The sequence below is a fragment of the Cervus canadensis genome, chromosome 26, assembly GCF_019320065.1.
Source record: "Cervus canadensis isolate Bull #8, Minnesota chromosome 26, ASM1932006v1, whole genome shotgun sequence".
Lineage (NCBI taxonomy): Eukaryota > Metazoa > Chordata > Mammalia > Artiodactyla > Cervidae > Cervus > Cervus canadensis.
The window spans coordinates 51,652,788-51,674,696 of record NC_057411.1 but is presented as its reverse complement, the minus strand read 5'-3'; the positions used below and the strand labels follow the sequence as shown (position 1 = coordinate 51,674,696).

Genomic DNA, 21,909 nt, shown 5'->3' with positions numbered 1-21,909 from the left:
AAGCTGCACCTGTGCCGCTGTGAGGGCGCCTGCTGGACACCCACCCCCCCTCCTGCTGAGGGGCACGGGTGCGGAGACATGACTGCAGGGGTGGGGGTGGGCCCCACCTTGCGCCACTGACTACGTCTAGGCCTTTGGGGGACCCCCTGCTCCAGCCACACCCAAGACGGCCCACTTCGCCGTGCCCGCAGGGTCCACACTGCCCGCGGGGTCCACACTGCCTTAGTGCCCCCGCACAGTGAGGGGCGGGTGGGGACGTGGGCCGGGCCAGTGTGGGCAGAGGCGTTGGGGTCCCTTTCGTGGGGGGGGAGCAGCGCCGCGGTGCCATGTGGGCCCAGCGGTGGATGGGGGGATGGAGAGAGCCAGCGGGGTGGTGGTCCCGCCCGGCCCAACCTGCAGCCGTGAGCAAATCCAGAGCTCCCCAGGGAGAGTCCGAGGCCACCAACTGAGGGTGCTGGGGTGACGGAGAGGATGGATGGGGTGGCCTTGCCCGGGACCTGTCAGGTGTCTACACGCAGAGCCTCAATGTGCCCCTCCCACCCCCCCCGTGGATGGGGCAGTGTAGGCACTGGGGGCCACCCTGGGTCGGTGCTGGCTGGTCCAGGTCCAAGGATGGCAGGGTGCCCCCCTGGGACTGTTCCCTAGAGCAGGTCTCCGGCAGGGCCCAGTCACCTCCTCCAGGCAGCCTTCTCTGAGCCCAGGCTGGGCCAGCAGCCTCCTGGCCTACCCAGTCTCCCACACCTGCCCAGCTCTCCCTCCCCCTTCTGTGCAAAGACCTGTCTGTCAGAGTGCGAACCCACCCAGGCCATGCTGGAAGGCAGGAGGTGGGCTTCGGAGGCTCCTCCCTCTGGGAGTCCAGGCTCCCACCCCTTTCCTTCGCTTGGTGTCCCAAGACAGGCCCTGGACCATTCCCACCCACCCGACTCCCCTCCCCTCTCCCAGGCCCCCAGCGGGCCCCCCAGCCCACATTCCCCTCTCTGCCCCTTCCTCCAAACTCTTTGCCCCGCTGCTGTTAGGAGAAGCCCAGTTTACCCCAGGGCTCCCAGCCCAGGGGACTCAGGGAGAAGTCACGAGGCCTGAAACCAGGAGGCCTTAGGGGTCTGGTGGGTTTCGTCCGCCACCCCACCCCAGGCTCAACTTCCCTGGCTCTTAAATGAGAACTGCACGCCCCTCTCTGGGCACCGGAAGACCATAGGAGGAGTCCTGGGGGGAAGTTTGTGAAAGGCTGGCGAACTCGCCACCCCCAGGATCCTGCAAGGGAAGGACCCCTTGGGAAGACTGTTTACTAACCTCTCCCATGCTGACTGGCCTGGGCTCCCTTGCCCTGGACCCAGTACCTAAGGGCGCATCTCACCCGGCCCTCAGCCAGCACACACACTGGGGACATGCCTGTGGCTCTCAGAAGAGCGTCAGGAAGCGCCCCACCCCAGGGGGAGACGGTGTGTGCGGCCCTTCCCCCTCCAGAACCCCCTCTCACCCCGCCAGGGTGACCAGGCCCTGTCCTGCCTCCTCTCTTGCCCCCTCGGTCACCGGGTTGGAGTCCTGCTGCTACCAGTGTCCCCAGGCCCAGAGCTCTGGGGAGGAGGCTGGGAGTGAGCAGTCAGGGCTCCCCCAGCCCAGTGCGGACCCCGGACGGTGGCAAGTTCCGACAGGGACCGAGGCGCAGGGACAGAGATGAGCTCTGGCGTCATCTATCAGGGGCTGGAGGGCCATGCCCAGCCCAGCACGGCGGTCAGCCTGCAAGCCGCCCGCTGTGTGCCAGGACCAGGGGCGAGCCGCAGGGGCTTCTGTCACTGGCTCCTCCCCCAAAGCCACCCCAGATTCTTGTCTGACCACAAGACCTTGGCCAAGTCCCTAAACACCTCTGAGCCTCGGTCTCCCCAGCGATAAACTGGAGTTGGCAGTAGCGGCCTCAGGGTGTTGTGGGGTGCCGTGAAGGCTGCATGGGAAGCCCTGGAGGGCAGTAGGCCAGGCGCGGGGCAGGGGCAGGAATGGCAGAGATACTAACATCAGACCCAGATCAGTAAGCGCTTCTTTGTCTAAAAATCTCTGTATTTCTCTTTGGCTGTGCTCGGTCCTCGTTGCTGCACGGGCTTTCCTCCGGTTGTGGCGAGTGGGGGCCGCTCCCCAGGTGCCGTGGGCGGGCTTCTCGTGGTGGTGGTCTCGCTTGTCATGGAGCACAGGCGCAGCAGTTGCGGCGCACGGGCTTAGCTGCTCTCTGGCACATGGGATCTTCCTGGGCCAGGGATCGAATCTGTGTCTCCCGCACTGGAGGGCAATTCTTTACCACTGAGCCACCATGGAAGCCCACAAGTGCCTCTCAGTCTGTGCCCTCCGTGTAAGGAGACGGGGCAGGGCCTGGGCAGTCACAGTCAGCATCAGAGTTCCGTCTAAGGACGCACAAGCCGCCCGGAGGGCATTCAAAAGAGTTTAACACTCGGGAAAGCGTTGTCCCCAGAATACCAGAAGACAGCAAAATCAAGATGCGTGAGGATGTAACAAATGTCTGCCTAGCCAACATAATGTCCATGTCATCTTTAAATGTAAAATAAAAGAAAAGTTCATTATACTTGTGAACAATGTGTGGGGTATATTTTTTTTCTCTCTTTACAGGGTTTTCCAGCTATACTCAATAACCGCTGGACAATGTATAGACCATTGTCTTAAGTAGCCAAAAGTGTCCAAAAGCAAAACAATAAGATTTTCTTTTAAACTTCTTCTCAGGGGGAAAAACCTATGAAGGGGGGAGGTGGTGCAGACTGAGGTGCCCGCTGCGGGGTCGGGTGTGGCCGCGGGCGCCTCGGGGCCACCAGCCTGCTCCTCTCCCAGGGCCTGGGCCCAGGCTGGGGGGCAGGACCAGTGCCCAGTTCAGCGCTGCTGCCACCCCTCGGCCCCTACCAGCTGTCTCCAAGGCCCTCTCTTCCCAGAGCCCTGAGGAGCATGAGCCTGGAGCAGATGGCAAGTCTCCTCCCTCAGACAGTGGGGCCTTCGGGGCTCACCCCATCATCCCTCTCCCAGTCCTACTGTCTGCGTTCTCTGGCCTACGCCTTCCTGGCCTGTGTCCCCGCCTCTTCCAGGAAGCCTTCTGGGCTTTCCAGGACATGCCCAGTTGGCCTTCACTTGGCCCTGGCTGCTACACACCATCATAAGGCCTTGCAGTCTCCAACGGGAAGCCCCGAGGGCCCGAGCCCTTATCCCAGGCCCCCAGGCATCCAGTGGCTTCTAGACCCAGAGGCAGCAGGGCAGGCTCAGGCAAGCGTGCCCTGAGCCGCCTCGAGCAGAGGGTGCTCAGCTCACAGCCCGTAGGGCTCGAGGCGGTCCTGAGTGACGAGGTGGGGAGACAGCCAGGTCAGAGCAGCGACCGCGGCTACGCTGCGTAACTGCCTGTGATGGAGCAGTGGGGGCCCTGGGGTCTGACCCCCCAATTCTTCCCCCCCCCGGGGTGTCCAGACCACAGATCTGACTGTGTCCTCCCCTGCTCGAAGCCCAGTGTTTGGTGCCTGGGGTGACCCCCCCGTTCGCCATCTGTACTCCACCCTCACCAGGACCCTCGCCACTTGGAACTGGGCTGTTCTGTGTCTCTGTAGCTCTGGCATCCCACTCTCCAGCAGCATCCTGCCCAGCCCGCAAGGCCCAGGCAGTGCAGCCAGCTTGCTCGGCCCCCAGACCTGCAGACCTCCCAGGGCAGGCCAGGTCTGGAATGTGGGGGTGCTCATCTTTGCCCAGTTCAGGTGCAGGACCCAGCGCCTGACCTGTCCTGAACTCCTGGAAACGAACACATCAGCGGAACCCAGGCCACATGTTTTTAAGCCTTTGGGCTGAGGTTTGAGCTTGTGCCAGCCTGGAATCGCCCCTCCCCAGTCTCACAGGCAGGAGAGGTTCTGAGAGGTTCGCTGACTCCTGCAACAAGTCCGAGACTCTGCTCTGAAAACGTATGTGAGGATGGGGGCCGAGGAGGGTGGGAGAGTGCCCTGCCTGGGAAGGCTGCCTGGAGGAGGTGGCTCTGGGTGGACCTAAGAATAGACAAGAGCCTCCAGGACTCTGGGTTATGGAGGTGGCTTAGGGAGGAACTTTGGGTCCTGCTCAATGACACCCCCTGGAAGGACTGATGCTGAAGCTGAAGCTCCACTGCTTCGGCCACCTGATGTGAAGAGCTGACTCATTGGAAAAGACCCTGATGCCTGGAAAGACTGAAGGCGGGAGGAGAAGGGGACGACAGAGGATGAGATGGTTGGATGGCATCACTGACTGGATGGACATGAGTTTGAGCAAGCTCCGGGAGTTGGTGATGGACAGGGAGGCCTGGCGTGCTGCAGTCCGTGGGCTCACAAAGAGTTGGACACAACTGAGCGACTGAACTACACCTCCCCCCAACTTCTACCGAGTCCAGAGGACAGGAAGAGCTGGGAATGACCAGGAAGTTTTCCCTCCATGGTGTCAGCCCCCACTCCCAGCCCTGGTGGTCTGAAGTGCCCAGCTTGACCAGGAGCCCTCTTGCCCACTCCAAGCTGCCGTTAGGGGTGTGGCCCACCCTGCCTGTGATCCTTTCAGGACACTCTCCAGCTTCTCCACCCGCCTGCAGGACCTGGAGGACGAGTGCCTGGCTGCTGGGTGCCTGGGTGCTGGGGGCCCTGTTCTGACCTGGAGTGCCCACCACAGTGGGACAGCCCTTGTAGGCAGAGCTCTAAGCCCCTATGCCCTGGCCGCCAGGCCCCGGTGGGAGAGGAGGCAGTGGGCGGGGTGCCCCCTGGTGGCCGCTAGAGGCTGCAGCAGGGGCCTTGGAGGAGCCCAGACCCGTGGGGGAAGGGGGGTGTCCCCCAGCCCTGCCCCTCCAGACGCCTCTGGTGATCCTCCCGCCACCGCCAGCCTCCAGGAAACGAACGGTATTTCTCCTCTCCGGTGTCCCCGCCCCATGTGGGTGTCCACCTGTCTGCTGGCCTGCCTGGGGTGCTGGGCAGGGTGGGCGCCCAGCGAGGAGGCTGGAACCCATTGCAGGGAGTGGGATGGGGTGGGGGAATAGGTGGTCACCCTTCTCCTGAGGGCTGGTGGGAAGCCACATCCTGCCTTCCCACTGTCCCAGGAGTCCAGAAGACCTCCCCGTTTCCTGGAGGAGAGTGCACTTGAGCAAGAACCCCATCACGTCCCAGACAGAGAAAAAGGAGTCCATCCGTGCTCACACGAGAAATAAGAGTGTCTGCAATCCTTAAATAGATTTATGGAAATGGTTTTGAATTACAGCATTTAGAAAATAAAAATAATCTCAATACATAATATACCCTCCATTATATACTTTTCTTCTCCCACACAAGCTGTTTTTTTTGTGCGTGTATATTCCACTGTCAAACAGTAATTGGATTTTATGCTATAAAAGAAGCAGTACGTGTGTCATCTCTCTAAAAATAAAACTGCAATCATCATTGCAATGTGAAGCCTGAGATTTAAGCCTGAGGAGGTGTCCGTGCTGGGGCCTGGGGCCGCTCTGGGGCCAGGGTCCCAGGGGGTCAGAGGGATGGGAGTAATGGCAGCCAAGAGGTCATCACCGGGTCCTCAGCCCTGGGGAGCGCCCTGGCCTCTGAAGCTGGGATACCTCCGCCTGCTGCTTGGCCACCCTCAGCCCCCATCAGCTGGAGGACCAGGGTGGGCAGACCACAGCAGGGGCCGGCCCTCTTGCTCAGAGGACAACAGGGTCTGCTCTGCACGTCCCCTCTCCAGCAAGAAATGAGACATGTGGTTTAGACAAGGTCCTGAGGGGAGCAGGGGGTGGGGGGCTGTGGGCGCAGGGCCCTGGAGAGAGAAAGGCCAGCCTGGTCTTTCCCTGTTCGGCCAGCTCATGGGGGCAGCCCTGCGGCTGCTCTGAGGCCCCCCTTCCCCGGTAGGTGAGCATCACCCGCCCAGGAAAAGCAGACCTTCCGCTATAGCTGAACCTCATACAGCATCTTAGCAGGGCAGGGGACCCACCCCGGCCCAGGCCTGGCACCCCAGGTCCCCGCGCTGTCTGCAGCTGACCTCCGTGGGCCCCTGCACCGAGCCCGAGGGCCCTGCGGGCGGGTGGTGGAGGCACTGGAGTTCTGGAGTCCGGGCGCCCGCAGCCCCCGCAGCGGCGGGGCCAGCAGGTGGACGAGATGCGGCGAAGCCCCTCCGGCCAGCAGACGGCCCGCCCGGGTGGCGGAGGCGAGCGCGGCCGTCGGAGCCCCCTCCCCGGAGTCCTGCGGGGCCCGCGGGCTCGCGCGCCGTGTCAGATGCCCGCCTTGTCGCTGTAGAAGGGCGTGACGTGGAACATGTAGCAGTGCGTGCACACGCGGACCGGCTTCACCTGCCCGTAGCGCGGCAGCGGCGCCGAGTGCGACGAGCAACGCGAGCAGAAGATCTAGAAGGCAGGAGCGCGCGGCCGAGTGAGCGGGCCCGGGGCCCTCCGCAGCCCTGCGCCTCCCCTCTCCCCTACCGTGGCCTCGGAGCGACGGCCAGCAGGGGCGGGAGCAGAGCCCTGAGCGCCCCTGGCCGGCCGAGCTGCACGTCCCTCCCACCAGGGCCAGGCGGGCAGTCACCGGCGGGGCTCTCCCCTCCCCAACGCGGGGCTAGACCTTCAGGAAAACCTGGGGCAGGCCTTGACCAAGAGGCCATGCTGAGGGAGGGGGCCAGCCTCACACCCAGGCTGCGGCAGGCTCCACCTGATTCGGACCCTCCACCCCACCCCACCCCCACCAGGTCCCCAGGTCTGAAGGGGCCAGGACTGGGCACTGCTCCACTGCACTTAGCGGCTGCGTGCCCGAGGCCACGTTCGTGCGTGCTAAGTCGCTCAGTCGTGTCCGACTCTTTGCTGACGCCATGGACTGTAGCCCGCTTGGCTCCTCTGTCCATGGGATTCTCCAGGCAAGAATACTGGAGTGGGTTGCCATGCCCTCCTCCAGGGGATCTTCCCGACCCAGGGATAGAACCCAGGTCTCCATGTCTCCTGCATTGGGAGGCAGGTTCTTTACCTCCAGCGCCACCTGGGAAACCCGAGGCCACACCCTGTGCCAGGTCAGAGCAGCGCCCAGGGCTCACGGGTGTCTCTCTGCACAGGACTCCTAAGTCCTCGCCAGCCCCTGGACCTGGGCGCGGGGCCTGCAGACGGCCCCTGGGATGTCTGAGGCGGCAGCACCGGGGGCTGCGGGACAGCCCCGGCCGCCCACCCACCTACCTTCCCGCAGCTGCGGCAGTGGTGCTTCCTGCGGATGACTGTGAAAGGCGCTTTGCAGGCGGTGCAGAAGCCGCAGGCCTCGTCCGGGACCCACTCGGGCGGGTCTGTGGCAAAGACAGTGGGGATAGGTCAGCCCGCGGCAGCGGTGCGGGGGGTGGCAGTGAGGGCCGATGGGCTGGGGCGGGGGTCGGAGGCTGGTGGTGTGCAGGAGCCTCCGGTTCTCGCGAGGCTCCTTACTGGCTAGGTTTCAGGACTGCTGGCCAGGCGCGTGGATCGGACCCCAGCGGCAGCAGCCTGCACGTCGCCCCAAGACTCAGGGCGAGGTCCACCCAGGCCACCCTCTCCCAAGCCTCTCCCGGCCGGCATCCAGTCTGGCAGGGTTCTTGGGCAAACACGGGGGCTGACAGATGAAAGAAATCAACACCCTTTGTCAACCTCTCAAACAAGGCTCTGCTGGAGCCTCAGGCGCCCCCGCAGCCCCGCCCAACCCGGCTCCAGGGCAGGTCAAGGGAGGTAGGGGAGGGGATGCGCGGGAGGGCGTCTCCCGGAGAAGAGGCTGGCTCCGCCCTGAGGATGGCCCCGCCCCGAGAATCCCCCTCCAACCCTGGAGCTGGCTCCGCCCCGAAACTGGCCCCGCCCCGAAGCTGGCTCCGCCCCGGGAATGGCCCCACCCCACACATGTGCAGCGCAGCGGGGGTTCCCCCCCATGACTGGTCTCACCCCCTTTCCCTTCTCTAGGAGCTCCCTGGAGGGAGCCCCTGGGGATCTGCTCTGGAATTCGGGGGGCGGGGACTGAAGGCGCTGGGAGAAGCCACCTTGTCCAGGGAGACACCCCAGACATGAGGTGCCCACTCTGCACCAGCCGCGCGAGCGCGGCCCCGGCGAGGCCATTCACCCTCGTCTCCGGACCCCTCTCCGGCCCCTCCTCCCCAAGCTGCGCCCGAGGACATGCGCTCCCCCGCCTGCTGCCTGCAGACCCCCCGCCCCTCCCACCCTGCCCTCCAGGCTCATCCCCCACCCCACCGCAGTGAGACCTCCTCTCACGCTGTCCACCCTCTCCGTGGAAAAACCCTGACCATCCCAGTGATGCCTGGACATCACCAGTCAGCTCCTGGGGTCATTCCAGGCCGGCCACGAGGCCAGCTCCAACAGGCAAATCCAGACTCCCACCCGAGGAGGACAGTGAGGGTCCTGGGAACTCCCAGGCCCTGCCCTGAGAGCCGCATGTCTGGAAGACTTTGGTGAGGGGCCCCCAGTGGAGGAGGGCTGCCGCCCGGAGCCTGCAGGCCAGGACAGAGGGGAAACGTCCAGACAGGGTCCCCACTCTCTGCTCAGCGCACTGGCCCCGGCCCCTCACCCACCTTCTAAGTCTCCGTCTCGGGTCTTGGCGGCCAGCTCGGAGGACGACAGGGTCTCCTGGCAAAGGGCGCAGTCCTCCAGGGCCGCACTCCGCAGCGTCTGGGTGACTGGAAGAAAGTGTGGCCACTGGGCTCAACGGGCCACCACCCGTGCCCTGGAGGGATGCCTGGGTGCAGCCAGCGGAGGGCAGCCCCCAAACAGTCCACAGTCCCGCCCGCGGAGGGCGTCACCGGGGCCCTCACCCACTGCCCGCACGCAGGATGCTGACCCCACCCTGGGAGTCTGTCCATCTGAGTGCCCCTACGTGGGCAGCTGGCCCTGCCTGCGGCCCCCAGCCCCGAACCCATCCACTGGTCCCCCTGGACCGTGGCCCCGAGGCGGGCAGGGGACCAGGCCTGGCCCCGGCCCTGGGGCCCACACTCCTTGCTTGCAGAGGCCACCCACGTCACCGCCCTTCCTGAGCAGCATTGATCCAGAGGCAGCCCCACCCAGAATCCCCAGGCACACAGGGGCAGCGCGGCCCAGTGGAGTGGTCCTCGGGAGGCAGAGCTGGCTTGGCACACGGGACAGACTTCTCCCCAGGGCCTGGGCCGGGTGCCCGGTCACTCTTGAGCAGAAGCCCCTGGGGTGAGGGGGTGTGAGGCAGGTCACAGAGGGCCACTTCCTCCTGGAGCAGCAGGACCCATGTCCCCTCCCGGACTCTGGGCTGACCTCTGGCTGCTCTGACAGAGGGAATTCTGCAGAAGCGACCGGGGACCACTGGGTCCCGTCTGTGCGAGGACGGGCACCGCGCCTCCTGGTCTGTCCTCATGGTCAGAAGACAGGCGGCCTAGCCTAGGCACTACATGATTGGTGCTGCTGCTCCTGGCAGTGACCTTGGGGTGCCTGGGGCCTGTGAGGTGTGCCCTCAGGCCCCCAGCAGACAGCCTGGCTCGGCTGGGGGCTTCCACCGTGGATGACATGGTCATGTAAAAAGCTGGGTGGCCCGGGAGAGCAGGTTTCCCAGGGCAGGGGTGGTGCGCCTCCGAGCCTGTCCCAGGCCGCCACTCACCCTTCTTTAGCTTTTCTTTGTCATCCGTCTCTGGCTTGGTGGCCATGACCTGGAAGAGGGTCTTGAGAATGCTCCTCAGATCGCTGGCATAGTTGGTCTGCAGCTGGTCGGCCACGCCTGCAGGGGACGCCCGGGGGAGGGGTGAGGGGAGGCGCTGCTGGCTGGTGAGCCCACTGCGGCTCAGGGTCAGAGACCAGCGGGTCCTTGGATGAGCGGGGGCAGGAAGCGGCCACCCAGTCCCCCCGCCCCGAGGGTCCCTCTGGCAGAAGCAAAGTTCAGGATTCAAGGGAAGGAGGGGGACGGGCCCGCAACCCAGCAGCGCCTCCCACCCCCAGGCGGCAGTTAGTCTCCTTCATGCTTTTATCCGCGGAGTCTCAGCCACGGCCACCAAAGGGCCCTGGCTCCTCACTAGGGGATGACCCCGAGCCCCCAAGTGCGCCCACCCCCATGGCATCTCCTTCCCCATCACAGCCACCTCCACTGCGGGGCCGCCCTTCTGGGGACCTGCCCAGACAGGGGGGCCCTTGGGGCTCCCCCCACCCTCACCGGCCGAAGTTTCCTCATCCCTCAGTCGGTGGGCTCAGCCCTCCTCAGTGAGAAGCTCACGGCAAGGCCAGGGGGTGACCGCACCTGCCCCCACCCCCGTTCCCCGATGCCCTGGGGCCCGTCACCGCGCCAACGCTGTGGTCAGCAGTTCCCGAGGGTTCCTGGTGTGTCAGCAGCCCTGCCGGGCACCCGCTGGGCCTGCTGTTCCCTAGACCGCCAGACAGACCCGTGGGTTTGCGGTGGGTTCTGCCAGATGTTTGAACGGAAGCTCGGAGTCACCCCCGAGCCTGGCCTGGATGGCGGCTCTGCCCGTGGGACTCGGGGCAGTGCAGAGTGACACCCCGAGACCACGACCCTGACTCTGCAGGGTCTACCAGTCCACAGGCTGCACCCCCCACGGCTCCACCCCACGGCCTGGGGTCAGAGGACGGGCCGGGGGGGACAAGGCTGCAGGACAGGCGCTGCCTGAACTTCGCCCGGAGGTGGGGGTGGACGGCAGGCAGGAGGCGGGGAGGGGGACCCACCACACAGTCACGCTTCTAAACCACGGGCCCGCACCAGCTACTCCAAACACACAAAACTAAGGGAGAAGGTGAAAAAGCTGCCGCGCTCACGCCCCTCTCTGAATCCCAGGAGACGAAGCAGTCATCGCCCCCCTCACCCAGGGGATGGAAGGAAACAGGATCAGTCAGGACATCAGATTGAACAGGACCTCGCAGGTGGGTGGTGAGGGCCCCGGGGCCCAGCCTGGGCTCCCCTCCGACTGAGGAGGGCCTGCAGACGCACAACGCCCACCTCTTGGCTGGGCTCATTTCGGGGCTTGGGGCAAGGAAGTGACGTGGTGAGGGAGCCCCCGGGCAGGGCCCGCACCCCAACCTCCCTGGGGAGACTCCTGCAGAACGCCAGCCACTGCCCTGAAGCCTGCCCACCCCGCCGTGTGTCCCCGAGCCCATGCCCCACCCGGGGCCGACGGGGCACCTGAGATGCAGACAAACAGGCGGTGGATCAGGTCGTGGCTGCCGTGGAACCGGGAGCGCATCTTCTCTCTGACCGCCACGGGCGCCGACTCAGAGCCGCTCGTGTCTGGGGAGCAGGGACCAGCCGTGGAGCCGCTGCACGGAGAAGGAAACACAGGGGCTTGGCTGTGGGCAGCGAGGGGGGATAAGACTTCTGCCCGGAGGGCCCCCCACTCCACGCGGGTGCACCCCGGGTCCAACACCGGGGGCTGAGTTCGTCCCGTGGAAGTACCCTCGCCTCACTCACACCCTCTGCAGGGGCTGGCGGGCCCCAAATGATGTGTCCACGCCCGAACCTGGAACCTGGCAGGACCTTAGGTGGAAAAAGGTCTTTGCAATCGAAGTAAGGATTTTTATTTTTATTTATTTTGGCTGTGCTGGATCTTGGGTGCAGGGCAGGCTTTTCTCTAGCTGTGCTGAAAGGGGCTACACTCTCTCTAGTCGCTGGGTGCGGGCGTCCTTTGTGAAATGTGAGCTCTGGGACCTCGGGCTTCAGCAGTCGTGGCTCCTGGGCTCTGGAGCACAGACTCAGGAGTTGGGGGTCACGGGCTCACTTGTTCCTCGGCGTGGGGGGCCTTCCCGGATCAGGGGTCCAATCAGTGTCCTTTGTACTGCCAGGCGGATTCTTAACCACTGGCCCACGAGGGAAGCCCCAAGCTAAGGACCTGGAGAGGAGACGTCCCGGCTTATCTGGTGGCCCTAACCCGAGGCCAGGAGTCTTAGGAGGGGAGGGGGAGGACCAGTGACCACGACACAGAGATCGCGGTAACGAGGTCACAAGCCAGGGGGCTCCCAGAGTCAGCAGGAGCTGGAAGACGCAGGAAGGACCCCCGCCCAGAGCTTCCGGAGGGAGCGTGGCCCCGCCAGGGTTCAGATTTCGGGTCTCCAACCTGTGAGAGGAGAGATTTCTGTCGCTTCCAGCCACTGATCACGGTGCTCTCTACTGAGACAAGCCCTCCGGCCCCCCACACGCCCCTGACCCTGGCTCAGGGCGTTGCCGCAGGCGCTGTTATTCTGCTGTCCAGGGCTCACCCCGAGGCCCCAAGTAGCGGCTGCAGCTGAGGCTGGATTGTCCGGGTGTCCACTTGCCCAGCTTCAGGGGGTACATGCGCTGGCCTTTCAGTCCCTAAAATAATGTCTCTCTCATCTTCACCTGTCAGTTTTTCCTACTTTCTGGGAAATTTCCTCCTCCACCCCCCCCCCCAATCCTAGTTTTCCCCTTGACATTTTTGCTACTAAGTTTTTATTGGGTTGGCCAAAAAGTTTGATCGGGTACGCACGCTGCTACAGAATTCATTTCCTGCCCTCTGTTTCACGGATGCGAAATCTTTTATCTATCTAGAAATATTCACTATAATTTTTTAAAAAGTTGCCTTCGGGGGCCTGTACTATCTCTGCTTTAGCTTTGCTGTGAGGAAGTTGGGGTTTTTCAGGCTGGAGGCCGGCCTCAAATGCCCGGGATCCCGGTGTCAGAGAGAGGCCCTTGCGGGTGAGACAGGGGCCCCCCGCGTGGCTGCTGGGAATGAACGGTCCAGTGACCGTGGGGAGAGCGGCCCTGGCCCCTCGTGGACGTGGGTGCCCCCCCCAACGGCAGAGATGGGTGCACTGCCACACGCTGTCTTACCAAGGGGCACCTTCCTTGGCATCCAACCACCAGGAAGCTCGGAGACGGGATGTGCCCGGGAGTTCACTGCAGGGGGCCAGGGGGGGAAGGGGCCCAGACTGGCTCCTCAGGGTCCCCTCCCCAGTCAAGTGGGGGTGCGTTTGACTGGCACACTCGGGCAACGGGAACATCTGTCTCTGAGTGTATAATGCTTCTCCAGAGCATGGAGGAGTGATGGGAGGTGCTGGAGAGGCTGGCGCCCTGCTCCGCTGAGACCCTCGTGATGACGGAGAGCCCTCCCTGCCCAGACTGCCTGCTGCGTCCCCGAGACAAGGCCCCTGACTTTCCGCTTGGGGGTGTGAGCCTGTCTGTGCCCTCCCTAGGAGCTGAGTAACGAAACGGGGTGAGCATCACTGTCCAGGGTCCATGTCCATCAACACTCCCGGGCTCAGCTCACAGCCTCACCCAGATCTGAAAGCAGGAACCCAAACAAATGCTTACACACGAACGTTCACAGCAGCATTACTCACAGGAGCCGAAAGGTGTAACAACCCGAGCGCCCGTCAACAGATGATGGGTAAACACAAAATGTGGTCCATCCACTCAGGGAAATACTATTCAGCTTTCAAAAGGAATAAAATTCTGACACCAGCTACAATATGGATGAACCTTTAGGACATTACACTAAGTGAAACAAGCCGGTCACGAAAGGACAAACACTGTATGATGCCACCTACACGAGGTTCCTAGAGGAGTCAAATTCACAGAGACGGAAGGGCGGGTGCCAGGGGTCGGAGAAGGCGGGGTGTGCTGGGGACAGAGTTTCAGTTTGGGCTGATGAAACAGTTCTGGAAAAAGTGGTGATAGTCATACAATATTGTGAATGTGCATAATGTCACTGAATTGTACTCTTAAATTCTGTTAAAATGGTAAATTTTGTGTTATATGTATTTTGCCAAAATTAAAAAGTAGAGGATAAAAGACTTAGGACGGGGAAAGTGAAGGAAAAGGAACTGAAAAGTCTAAATGGCAGATAGCGTGGATGGATTTGGCATCAACGCAACAGGTTAAGAATTACATTCGATTGTACACTTTTAGAGTGTGTATTTTTAATAAAAAATGAAGCATAGTTGATTTACAATGTTGTGTTAGTTTCAGATGTACAGCAAGAGTTATGAACTCATTTCACACGCTATCAAGGTAATGCTCAAAATCCTTCAAGCTACGCTTCAGCAGTACGTGAACTGAGAACTTCCAGATGTTCAAACTGGATTTAGAAAACGCAGAGGAACCAGAGATCAAATTGCCAACATCTGTTGGATCATAGAAAAGGCAAGGGAATGCCAGAAAAACATCTACTTCTGCTTCATGGACTATGCTAAAGCCTTTAACTGTGTGGATCAAAACTGTGGAAAATTCTTCAAGAGATGGGAATAGAGACCACCTTACCTGTCTGCTGTGAAACCTGTATGCAGCTCAAGAAGCAACAGTTAGAACCGGACATGGAACAACAGACTGGTTCCAAAATGGGAAAGGAGTACGTCAAGGCTATATATTGTCACCCTGATTATTTAACTTATTTGCAAAATACATCATGTGAAATGCTTGGCTGGATGAAGCAAAAGCTGGAATCGAGGTTGCTGGGAGAAATATCAATAACCTCAGATGTGCAGATGACACCACCCTTATGGCAGAAAGCGAAGAACTAAAGAGCCTCTTGATGAAAGTGAAAGAGGAGAGTGAAAAAGTTGGCTTAAAACTCAACATTCAAAAAAGGAAGATCATGGCATCCGGTCACATCACTTCATGGCAAATAGATGGAGAAACAATGGAAGCACTGACAGACTTTATTTTCTTGGGCTCCAAAATCACTGCAGATGTTGACTGCTGCCATGAAATTAAAAGACACTTGTTTCTTGAAAGAAAAGCTATGACCAACCTAGACAGCATTTTAAAAAGCAGAGACATTACTTTAGCGACAAAGGTCCGTCTAGTCAAAGCTATGGTTTTTCCAGTAGTCATGTATGGATGTGAGAGTTGGCCTATAAAGAAAGCTGAGCGCCAAAGAATTGATACTTTTGAACTGTGTGTTGGAGAAGACTTGAGAGTCCCTTGGACTGCAAGGAGATCCAACCAGTCAATCCTAAAGGAAATCAGTCCTGAATATTCACTGAAAGGACTGATGCTGAAGCTGAAACTCCAAGACTTTGGCCACTTGATGGGAAGAACTGACTTACAAAAGACCCTGATGGTGGGAAAGATTGAAGGCAGTAGCAGAAGGGGACGACAGAGGATGAGATGGTTGGATGGCATCGAAGCCTCGATGGATGTGAATTTGAGCAAGCTCTGGAAGTTGGTGATGGACAGGGAAGCCTGGAGTGCTATAGTCCATGGGGTCACAAAGAGTCGGACACGACTGAGTACACATGGACACACACACACTGTATGTATCATGTATCAACACCATTCAGTTCACCCTTTGCTGTTCAGTCACTAAATTGTGTCTGACTTTTTGTGACCCCATGGATGGCAGCACGCCTGGCTTCCCTGACCTTCACTGTCTTCCAGAGTTTCCTCAGACTCATGTCCATCGAGTCAGTGATGCCATCCAACCATCTCATCCTCTGTTGTCCCCTTCTCCTCCTGCCTTCAGTCTCTCCCAGCATCAGGGTCTTTTCCAATAGTTGTCCCTTCATATCAGGTGGCCAAAATATTAGAGCTTCAGTATCAGTCCTTCCAATGAATATTCAGGACTGATTTCCTTTAGGATGGACTGGTTTGATCTCCTTGCAGTCTAAGGGACTCTCAAGAGTCTTCTCCAACACCACAGTTCAAAAGCATCAATTCTGTGGTGCCCAGCTTTCTTTATAGTCCAACTCTCACATCCATACATGACTACTAGAAAAACCATAGCTTCGACTATATGGATATTTATTGGCAAAGTGATTTCTCTGCTTTTTAATATGCTGTCTAGGTTGGTCATAGTTTTTCTTTCAAGAAACAAGCGTCTTTTAATTTCATGGCAGCAGTCACTGTCTGCAGTGATTTTTAAGCCCAAGAAAATAAAGTCTGCCACTGTTTCCATTTGTTCCCCATCTATTTGCCATGAAGTAATGGGACCGGATGCCATGATCTTTGTTTTTTGAATGTTGAGTTTTAAGCTAGCTTTTTCACTTTCCTCTTTCACCTTCATCAAGGGGCTCTTCAGTTCCTCTTCACTTTCTGACGCAAGGGTGGTGTCACCTGCATATCTGAGGTTATTGATGCATTTTTCCATGACAGTTATGGAAAACTATAAAACATCATTGAAATAAATTAGACCTAAATAAATGGAAAGACAGCATATGTTCATGGTTGAGGACTTAATATCATTAACATGGCAATACTCACAATACTGGTCTATAGATTCAATGGAATCCATATCGAAATATTAAAAAATTTCATTTTCCATGCAGAAGTTGACAAAGCTGATCCTAAAATTCATACAGAAATGCAATGACTCAGAACAGCTGAAACAGTCTTGAAAAAGAAAAAAAGCAAAGTGGGAGGACTCACACGACGTAGAATTTAACAACATGAACAAGACCAGCACTGGCATAGGAGCCATGAGGAGGCAATGAAACTGCAAGTCCAGAAATGAACCCAGGAGTTTGTGGTCGACTGATCTTCCTAAAGGGTGTCAAGGTCACCCAATAAGGAAAGAATGGTCTTTTCAAAAGATGGTTCTGAGATGGAGAAAAGACTGTCTCTATAATCAGTGGTGCTGGGAAAACTGGAAGCTACATATAAAGAAGTGAAATTATTAATAGAACTCTTTTTTCACACTACACATAAAAATAAACTCAAAATCAATTAAAGACCTAAATGTAAGACTGGAAACGAAAAAACTTCTAGAAGAAAACACTGGCAGAACACTTTTTGACATAAGCTGTAGCGACAGTTTTCGGATCTGTTGATGGTTAGATAGCATCACTGACTCAATGGACGTGAATTTGAGCGAACTCCAGGAGATGGTGGAAGATAGAGGATCCTGGTATGCTGCAGTCCAGGGGATTGCAGAGAGTCAGGCATGACTGAGCGACTGAACGACCACCAAAAACCCAAGGCAAGGAAGACAAAAGCAAAAATAAACAAACAGGACCAAATTAACCTAAAAACTTTTGCACAGCAAATGAAACCACTGACAAAATGAAAAGATAACCTACTGAATGGGTGAAAATATTTGCAAATGATACAACTGATAAGGGGTTAATATCCAAAATATATAAACAGCTCATACAATGCAATGTAAAAAAATAAACAACTGGATTAGAAAATGGATTAGAAATTGCTGTTGTTTAGTTGTTAAATTGTGTCTGACTATTTTGCAACCCCACGGATTGTAGCCTGCCAGGCTCCTTTGTCCATGGGATTTCCAGGTAAGAATACTGGAGTGAGTTGCTATTTCCTTCTCCAGGGGACCTTTCGGACCCAGGGATCAGACCCATGTCTCCTGCATTGGCAGGTGGATTCTTTAGCACTGAGCCAACAAGGAAACCCTAGGAAATGGACTGAAGATTTTAACAGATGTTTTTCCAAAGACATACAAATGAAAAGCACATGAAAAGATGCTCAATATTGCTAATCATCAGAGAAATGTAAATCAAAACCACAAGATATCACCTCCCACCCGTCAGAATGGCCATCACAAAAAAGACCAAAAATAACAAGTGTTGCCAAGGAGGTGAAGAAAAGCAACCCTCCTAACCTGTTGGTGGGAATGTAACTTGGTACACCACTGTGGAAAACAGTATGGAGGTTCCTCACAAAACTAAAACTAGAACAACCATGTGATCCATCAATTCTACTCCTGGGTATATACCTGAAGAAAATGAAAACACTTATCAGAAAAGATACATGCAATCCAACGTTCACAGCAGCATTATTTACCACAGCCAAGATATGGAAGCAACATAAGTGCCCATCAACAGATGAATGGATAAAGAAGATGTGAAATAGATATAAAATGAAATATTACTCAGCCACAAAAAAGAATAAAAATTTGTCAATTCCAACAGCATGGATGACATGGCAGGTATTACGCTAAGTGAATGAGTGAATATGCAGTGAATATGCAGAATCCAAAGAATTCAACAGACGTATGAATATAACAAAACAGAAACAGATTCATGGATACAGAGAGCAAACTAGTGGTCACCAGCGGGGAGAGGGAAATGGGAAGGGGTCAGACAGGGGTAGGGGATTAAGAAGTACAAGCTACTAAATGTAAAATAAATGGGCCACAAGGATATACTGTATAGCATAGGGAATACAGCCAGTATCTTATAATAAGTTTAAGTGGAGTATAATCTATACAGATATTGAAATGCTATGTTATACACCTGAGACCAATATAATATTGTAAATCAACTGTACTTCAATAAAAAAATTTAATGGTGCTGGGAAAACTGCATTTCCACATGCAAAATAATGAAGTCTTATGTTACACCACATACAAAAATTGGCTCAAACAGATCAAAGACTATATGTAAGAGCTAAAACTTTTACAACAAAACATGAATCTTTGTGGTCTTGGATTAGGCAATCATGTCTTAGGTGTGACATGAAAAACATAGCAACCAAAGACAAATATCAACAGTTCCTCATGCAGTATGACCCAGCAATTCCCCTCTGAGCATCAACCTGAGAGAACCGAAACACAGATTCACCCAAAAATTAAAACTAAAAGTTTTTGTGCTTCAAAAGATAGCATCAAGATAGTGGAAAACGCTACAGAATGCAAGAACATTTTTTTCAAAGCATGTGTCTGTCAAGGGTGTATAGTTCCTGAAATATAGAAATGACTCTTACAACTCAACAGGAAAAAAATAAATCATTCAACTAAAGAATGGGCTATGGATCTGAAAAGACATTTTTCCAAAGAAACTATATAAACAGCCAGCAAACACGTGAAAAGATGCTCAACATCATTAGTCATTTGGGAAATGCAAATTAAAACAATACTGTGCCATTTTATACCCATCATGATGACTATAATGATTTTAAAAGAAAACAGGAAAAACCAAGTGTGGGTGAAGATCTGGAGAAATTGGAACCCTCGTGCATTCCTGGCGACAACCTAAAATGCTGCGGGCACTCTGGAAAACAGGCCAGCAGTTCCCCTGCCACATGACCCAGCAATTTCACTTCAAGGTGGCTACCCAGGAGAAATGAAACATAGATTCACACAAGCATTTGTGTGAATGGATGTTCACACATACTGCTGCTGCTGCTAAATCACTTCAGTCGTGTCCGACTCTGTGTGACCCCATAGACGGCAGCCCACCAGGCTCCCCCTTCCCTGGGATTCTCCAGGCAAGAACACTGGAGTGGGTTGCCATCTCCTTCTCCAATGCATGAAAGTGAAAAGTGAAAGTGAAGTCACTCAGTCGTGTCCGACTCTTAGCGACCCCGTGGACCACAGCCTACCAGGCTCCTCCATCCATGGGATTTTCCAGGCAAGAGTACTGGAGTGGGGTGCCATTGCCTTCTCCTCACACATACTCAGTTCAGTTCAGTTCAGTCGCTCAGTTGTGTCTGACTCTTTGCGACCCCGTGAATTGCAGCAAGCCAGGCCTGCCTGTCCATCACCAACTCCCGGAGTTTACTCAAACTCATGCCCATTGAGTTGGTGATGCCATCCAGCCATCTCATTCTCTGTCATCCCCTTCTCCTCCTGCCCCTGATCCCTCTCACCATCAGGGTCTTTTCCAATTAGTCAGCTCTTCGCATGAGGTGGCCAAAGTATTGGAGTTTCAGCTTCAGCATCAGTCCTTCCAATGAACACCCAGGACTGATCTCTTTTAGGATGGACTGGTTGGATGTCCTTGCAGTCCAAGGGACTCTTAAGAGTCTTCTCCAACACCACAGTTCAAAAGCATCAATTTTTCGGCACTCAGCTTTCTTCACAGTCCAACTCTCACATCCATACATGACCACTGGAAAAACCATAGCCTTGACCAGACGGACCTTTGTTGGCAAAGTAATGTCTCTGCTTTTTAATATGCTATCTAGGTTGGTCATCACTTTCCTTCCAAGGAGTAAGCGTCTTTTAATTTCATGGCTGCAGTCACCATCTGCAGTGAATTTGGGGCCCCCAAAAATAAAGTCTGACACTGTTTCTACTGTCTCCCCATCTATTTCCCATGAGGCAACGGGACCAGATGCCATACTAGCCTAACTCAAATGTCGGTCAGCTGATAAACAGATCAACAAAATGTAGTCTAGTCATGCAATGGAATTAATCTTTGGCCACAGAAAGGAATGAAATACTGTTAGGTGCTACAATGTAGATGAACCTTAAAAACATTAGGCTCTGACAGAAGAAGGTGAAGGGTGAAGTCGCTCAGTTGTGTCCGACTCTCTGAGACCCCATGGCCTGTAACGTACACCAGGCTCCTCCATCCATGGGGTTCCCCAGGCAAGAATACAGGAGTGGGTTGCCATTTCCTTCTCCAGGGGATCTTCCCGACCCAGGGATCGAACCCAGGTCTACCACATGGCAGGCAGACGCTTTACCCTCTGAGCCACCAGGGCAAGCCCCTGGCTCTGACAGAAGCCAGTTACAAAGGTCACTTGTTGTATGATTTCATTTTTTGAAAAGTCTAGAAAAGTCTAGGCAAATTCATGGAGACAGAAAGTAGATTAATGGTTGCCAGCGACTGAAGAGGTTTTACTGGGGAAATATTTGGGGTTTCTTTATGGGGTGATGAAAACGTTCTGAGATTGGACAGTGGTGGCATTTGCACAACTCTGTGAATGGGCTAAAAGCCACTGAATTGTGCACTTTAAAAAGAATAAAAGGATGTTTTTCTTGTAATCATTTTAGCAGAGGCATATTCAAGAAATAGCTCAAGATAAATGCCCATCAACAGTGGGTTGATTCAGTAAATTAGGTCATAGGTTTCCAGGAAGGATAGTTAATGATGCTGAAAATGCTGAAATATTAAATAAAAAGGTAGCATTTTAAAAATTAGAGCTATCATATGTGCATAAATGAGGTATTGTGAAATATAGTCAATGCAGAGCATTAACGTTACATTTATCTGAATAGTATGACTATGAATAAGTTGGTATTTTTCCAAAGTGTCTTCTAAGATCAAGTACTACTTCTGGGACCAGAAGAATAGCCTAGGCTGAGAAGAGGAAGCGCCCGTAGCAGGTGCCACTGCAGCCCTCCCGAGGCACAGAGTCTGTTTCTTAGTGGAGATAAAGGCGGAGGCGCCTTTCCTATCAGATGCCGCGGCAGCACACAGCTCACCTGCAGGAAACCCGGGGGGGCCTGACTGTGGGCAGAGCTCTGAGAGCCACGAAGCCCGGGCCCATGTTGTGTCTTGAGAGAGCAATGAACTCTGGGACTCCCCCGGTGGGGCATGGCTAAGACTCCATGCTCCCAAGGTGGAGGGCCCCGGTTTGATCCCTGGCCAGGGAACTAGAGCCCACATGCTGCACGTAAGACCCCACGCAGACCCCAGATATATAGCACAGACAGACCAGTGAACTCTCCCCGAAGACGGCCACCACGGCTGGGCAGACGGCAACTGCAGCCTCCGACCCACGCCCACTTCAGCTGCTCGGCAGGGTGGGGCGTGAGTGAGTGTGTGCGTGTGGATGGAAAGAGAGTCAAAGACCCCGTAAAAAGACTGGTCCGAGGCAGAAAAATCAATAATGTGCTGCCCACGGGGAGCCCAGTGAGGCTTGCAAGGGCCACGGAGAGCAAACGAACAGAACACTGGAGGTTGGGCCCGGGACTGTACCTGGGGGCTGAGCTTGGGGCCTGGCTGGGTCAGCCTGCTCCCCAGGGGCCAGTGGATGGGCATTATTTGAGCACCAGGAGCACCAGGAACATGGCCCAGGGTGGTCCCTTTCCTGGAAGGACACGGGTCCTCCATGGACAGCTGCTGGACAGACAGGCTGGGGACACAGAAGAGGGCCCCAGGGAAGAATCAGACCCTGTGGGTGGGCCCCAAGAGTCCAATCTAGAGTCAAACACATTAAAGACGGAGCCGAGAGGCCGCCTGGCGCCCAGCAGTTCACACCTGCCGTGGGGGCAGGAAGGGTGCGGGTGGGACGTGGATGGTTTCAGGCCTCACCGCTTTCTTCTTTCAAATGGAGA

General features: G+C 56.0%; 1 protein-coding gene across 4 annotated transcripts in view; it reads right to left on the bottom strand.

The window, feature by feature from the left end:
* Positions 1-5,185: 5,185 nt before the first annotated feature.
* Positions 5,186-21,909, bottom strand: part of ZFYVE28 (zinc finger FYVE-type containing 28) — a 97,069-nt gene continuing 80,345 nt past the window's right edge. For 3 of the 4 annotated variants that reach the window (XM_043448067.1, XM_043448068.1, XM_043448071.1), the window contains 5 exons: positions 11,115-11,248; positions 9,591-9,707; positions 8,542-8,638; positions 7,181-7,284; positions 5,186-6,367 (listed from right to left, as the gene is read on the bottom strand). In XM_043448067.1, coding sequence (XP_043304002.1) covers positions 5,913-6,367; positions 7,181-7,284; positions 8,542-8,638; positions 9,591-9,707; positions 11,115-11,248 — 907 coding nt within the window. In that variant the 3' untranslated portion in view covers positions 5,186-5,912. Of the gene's footprint in view, positions 6,368-7,180; positions 7,285-8,541; positions 8,647-9,590; positions 9,708-11,114; positions 11,249-21,909 lie in introns of all 4 variants that reach the window. The other variant, XM_043448070.1, reaches the window with a different exon arrangement.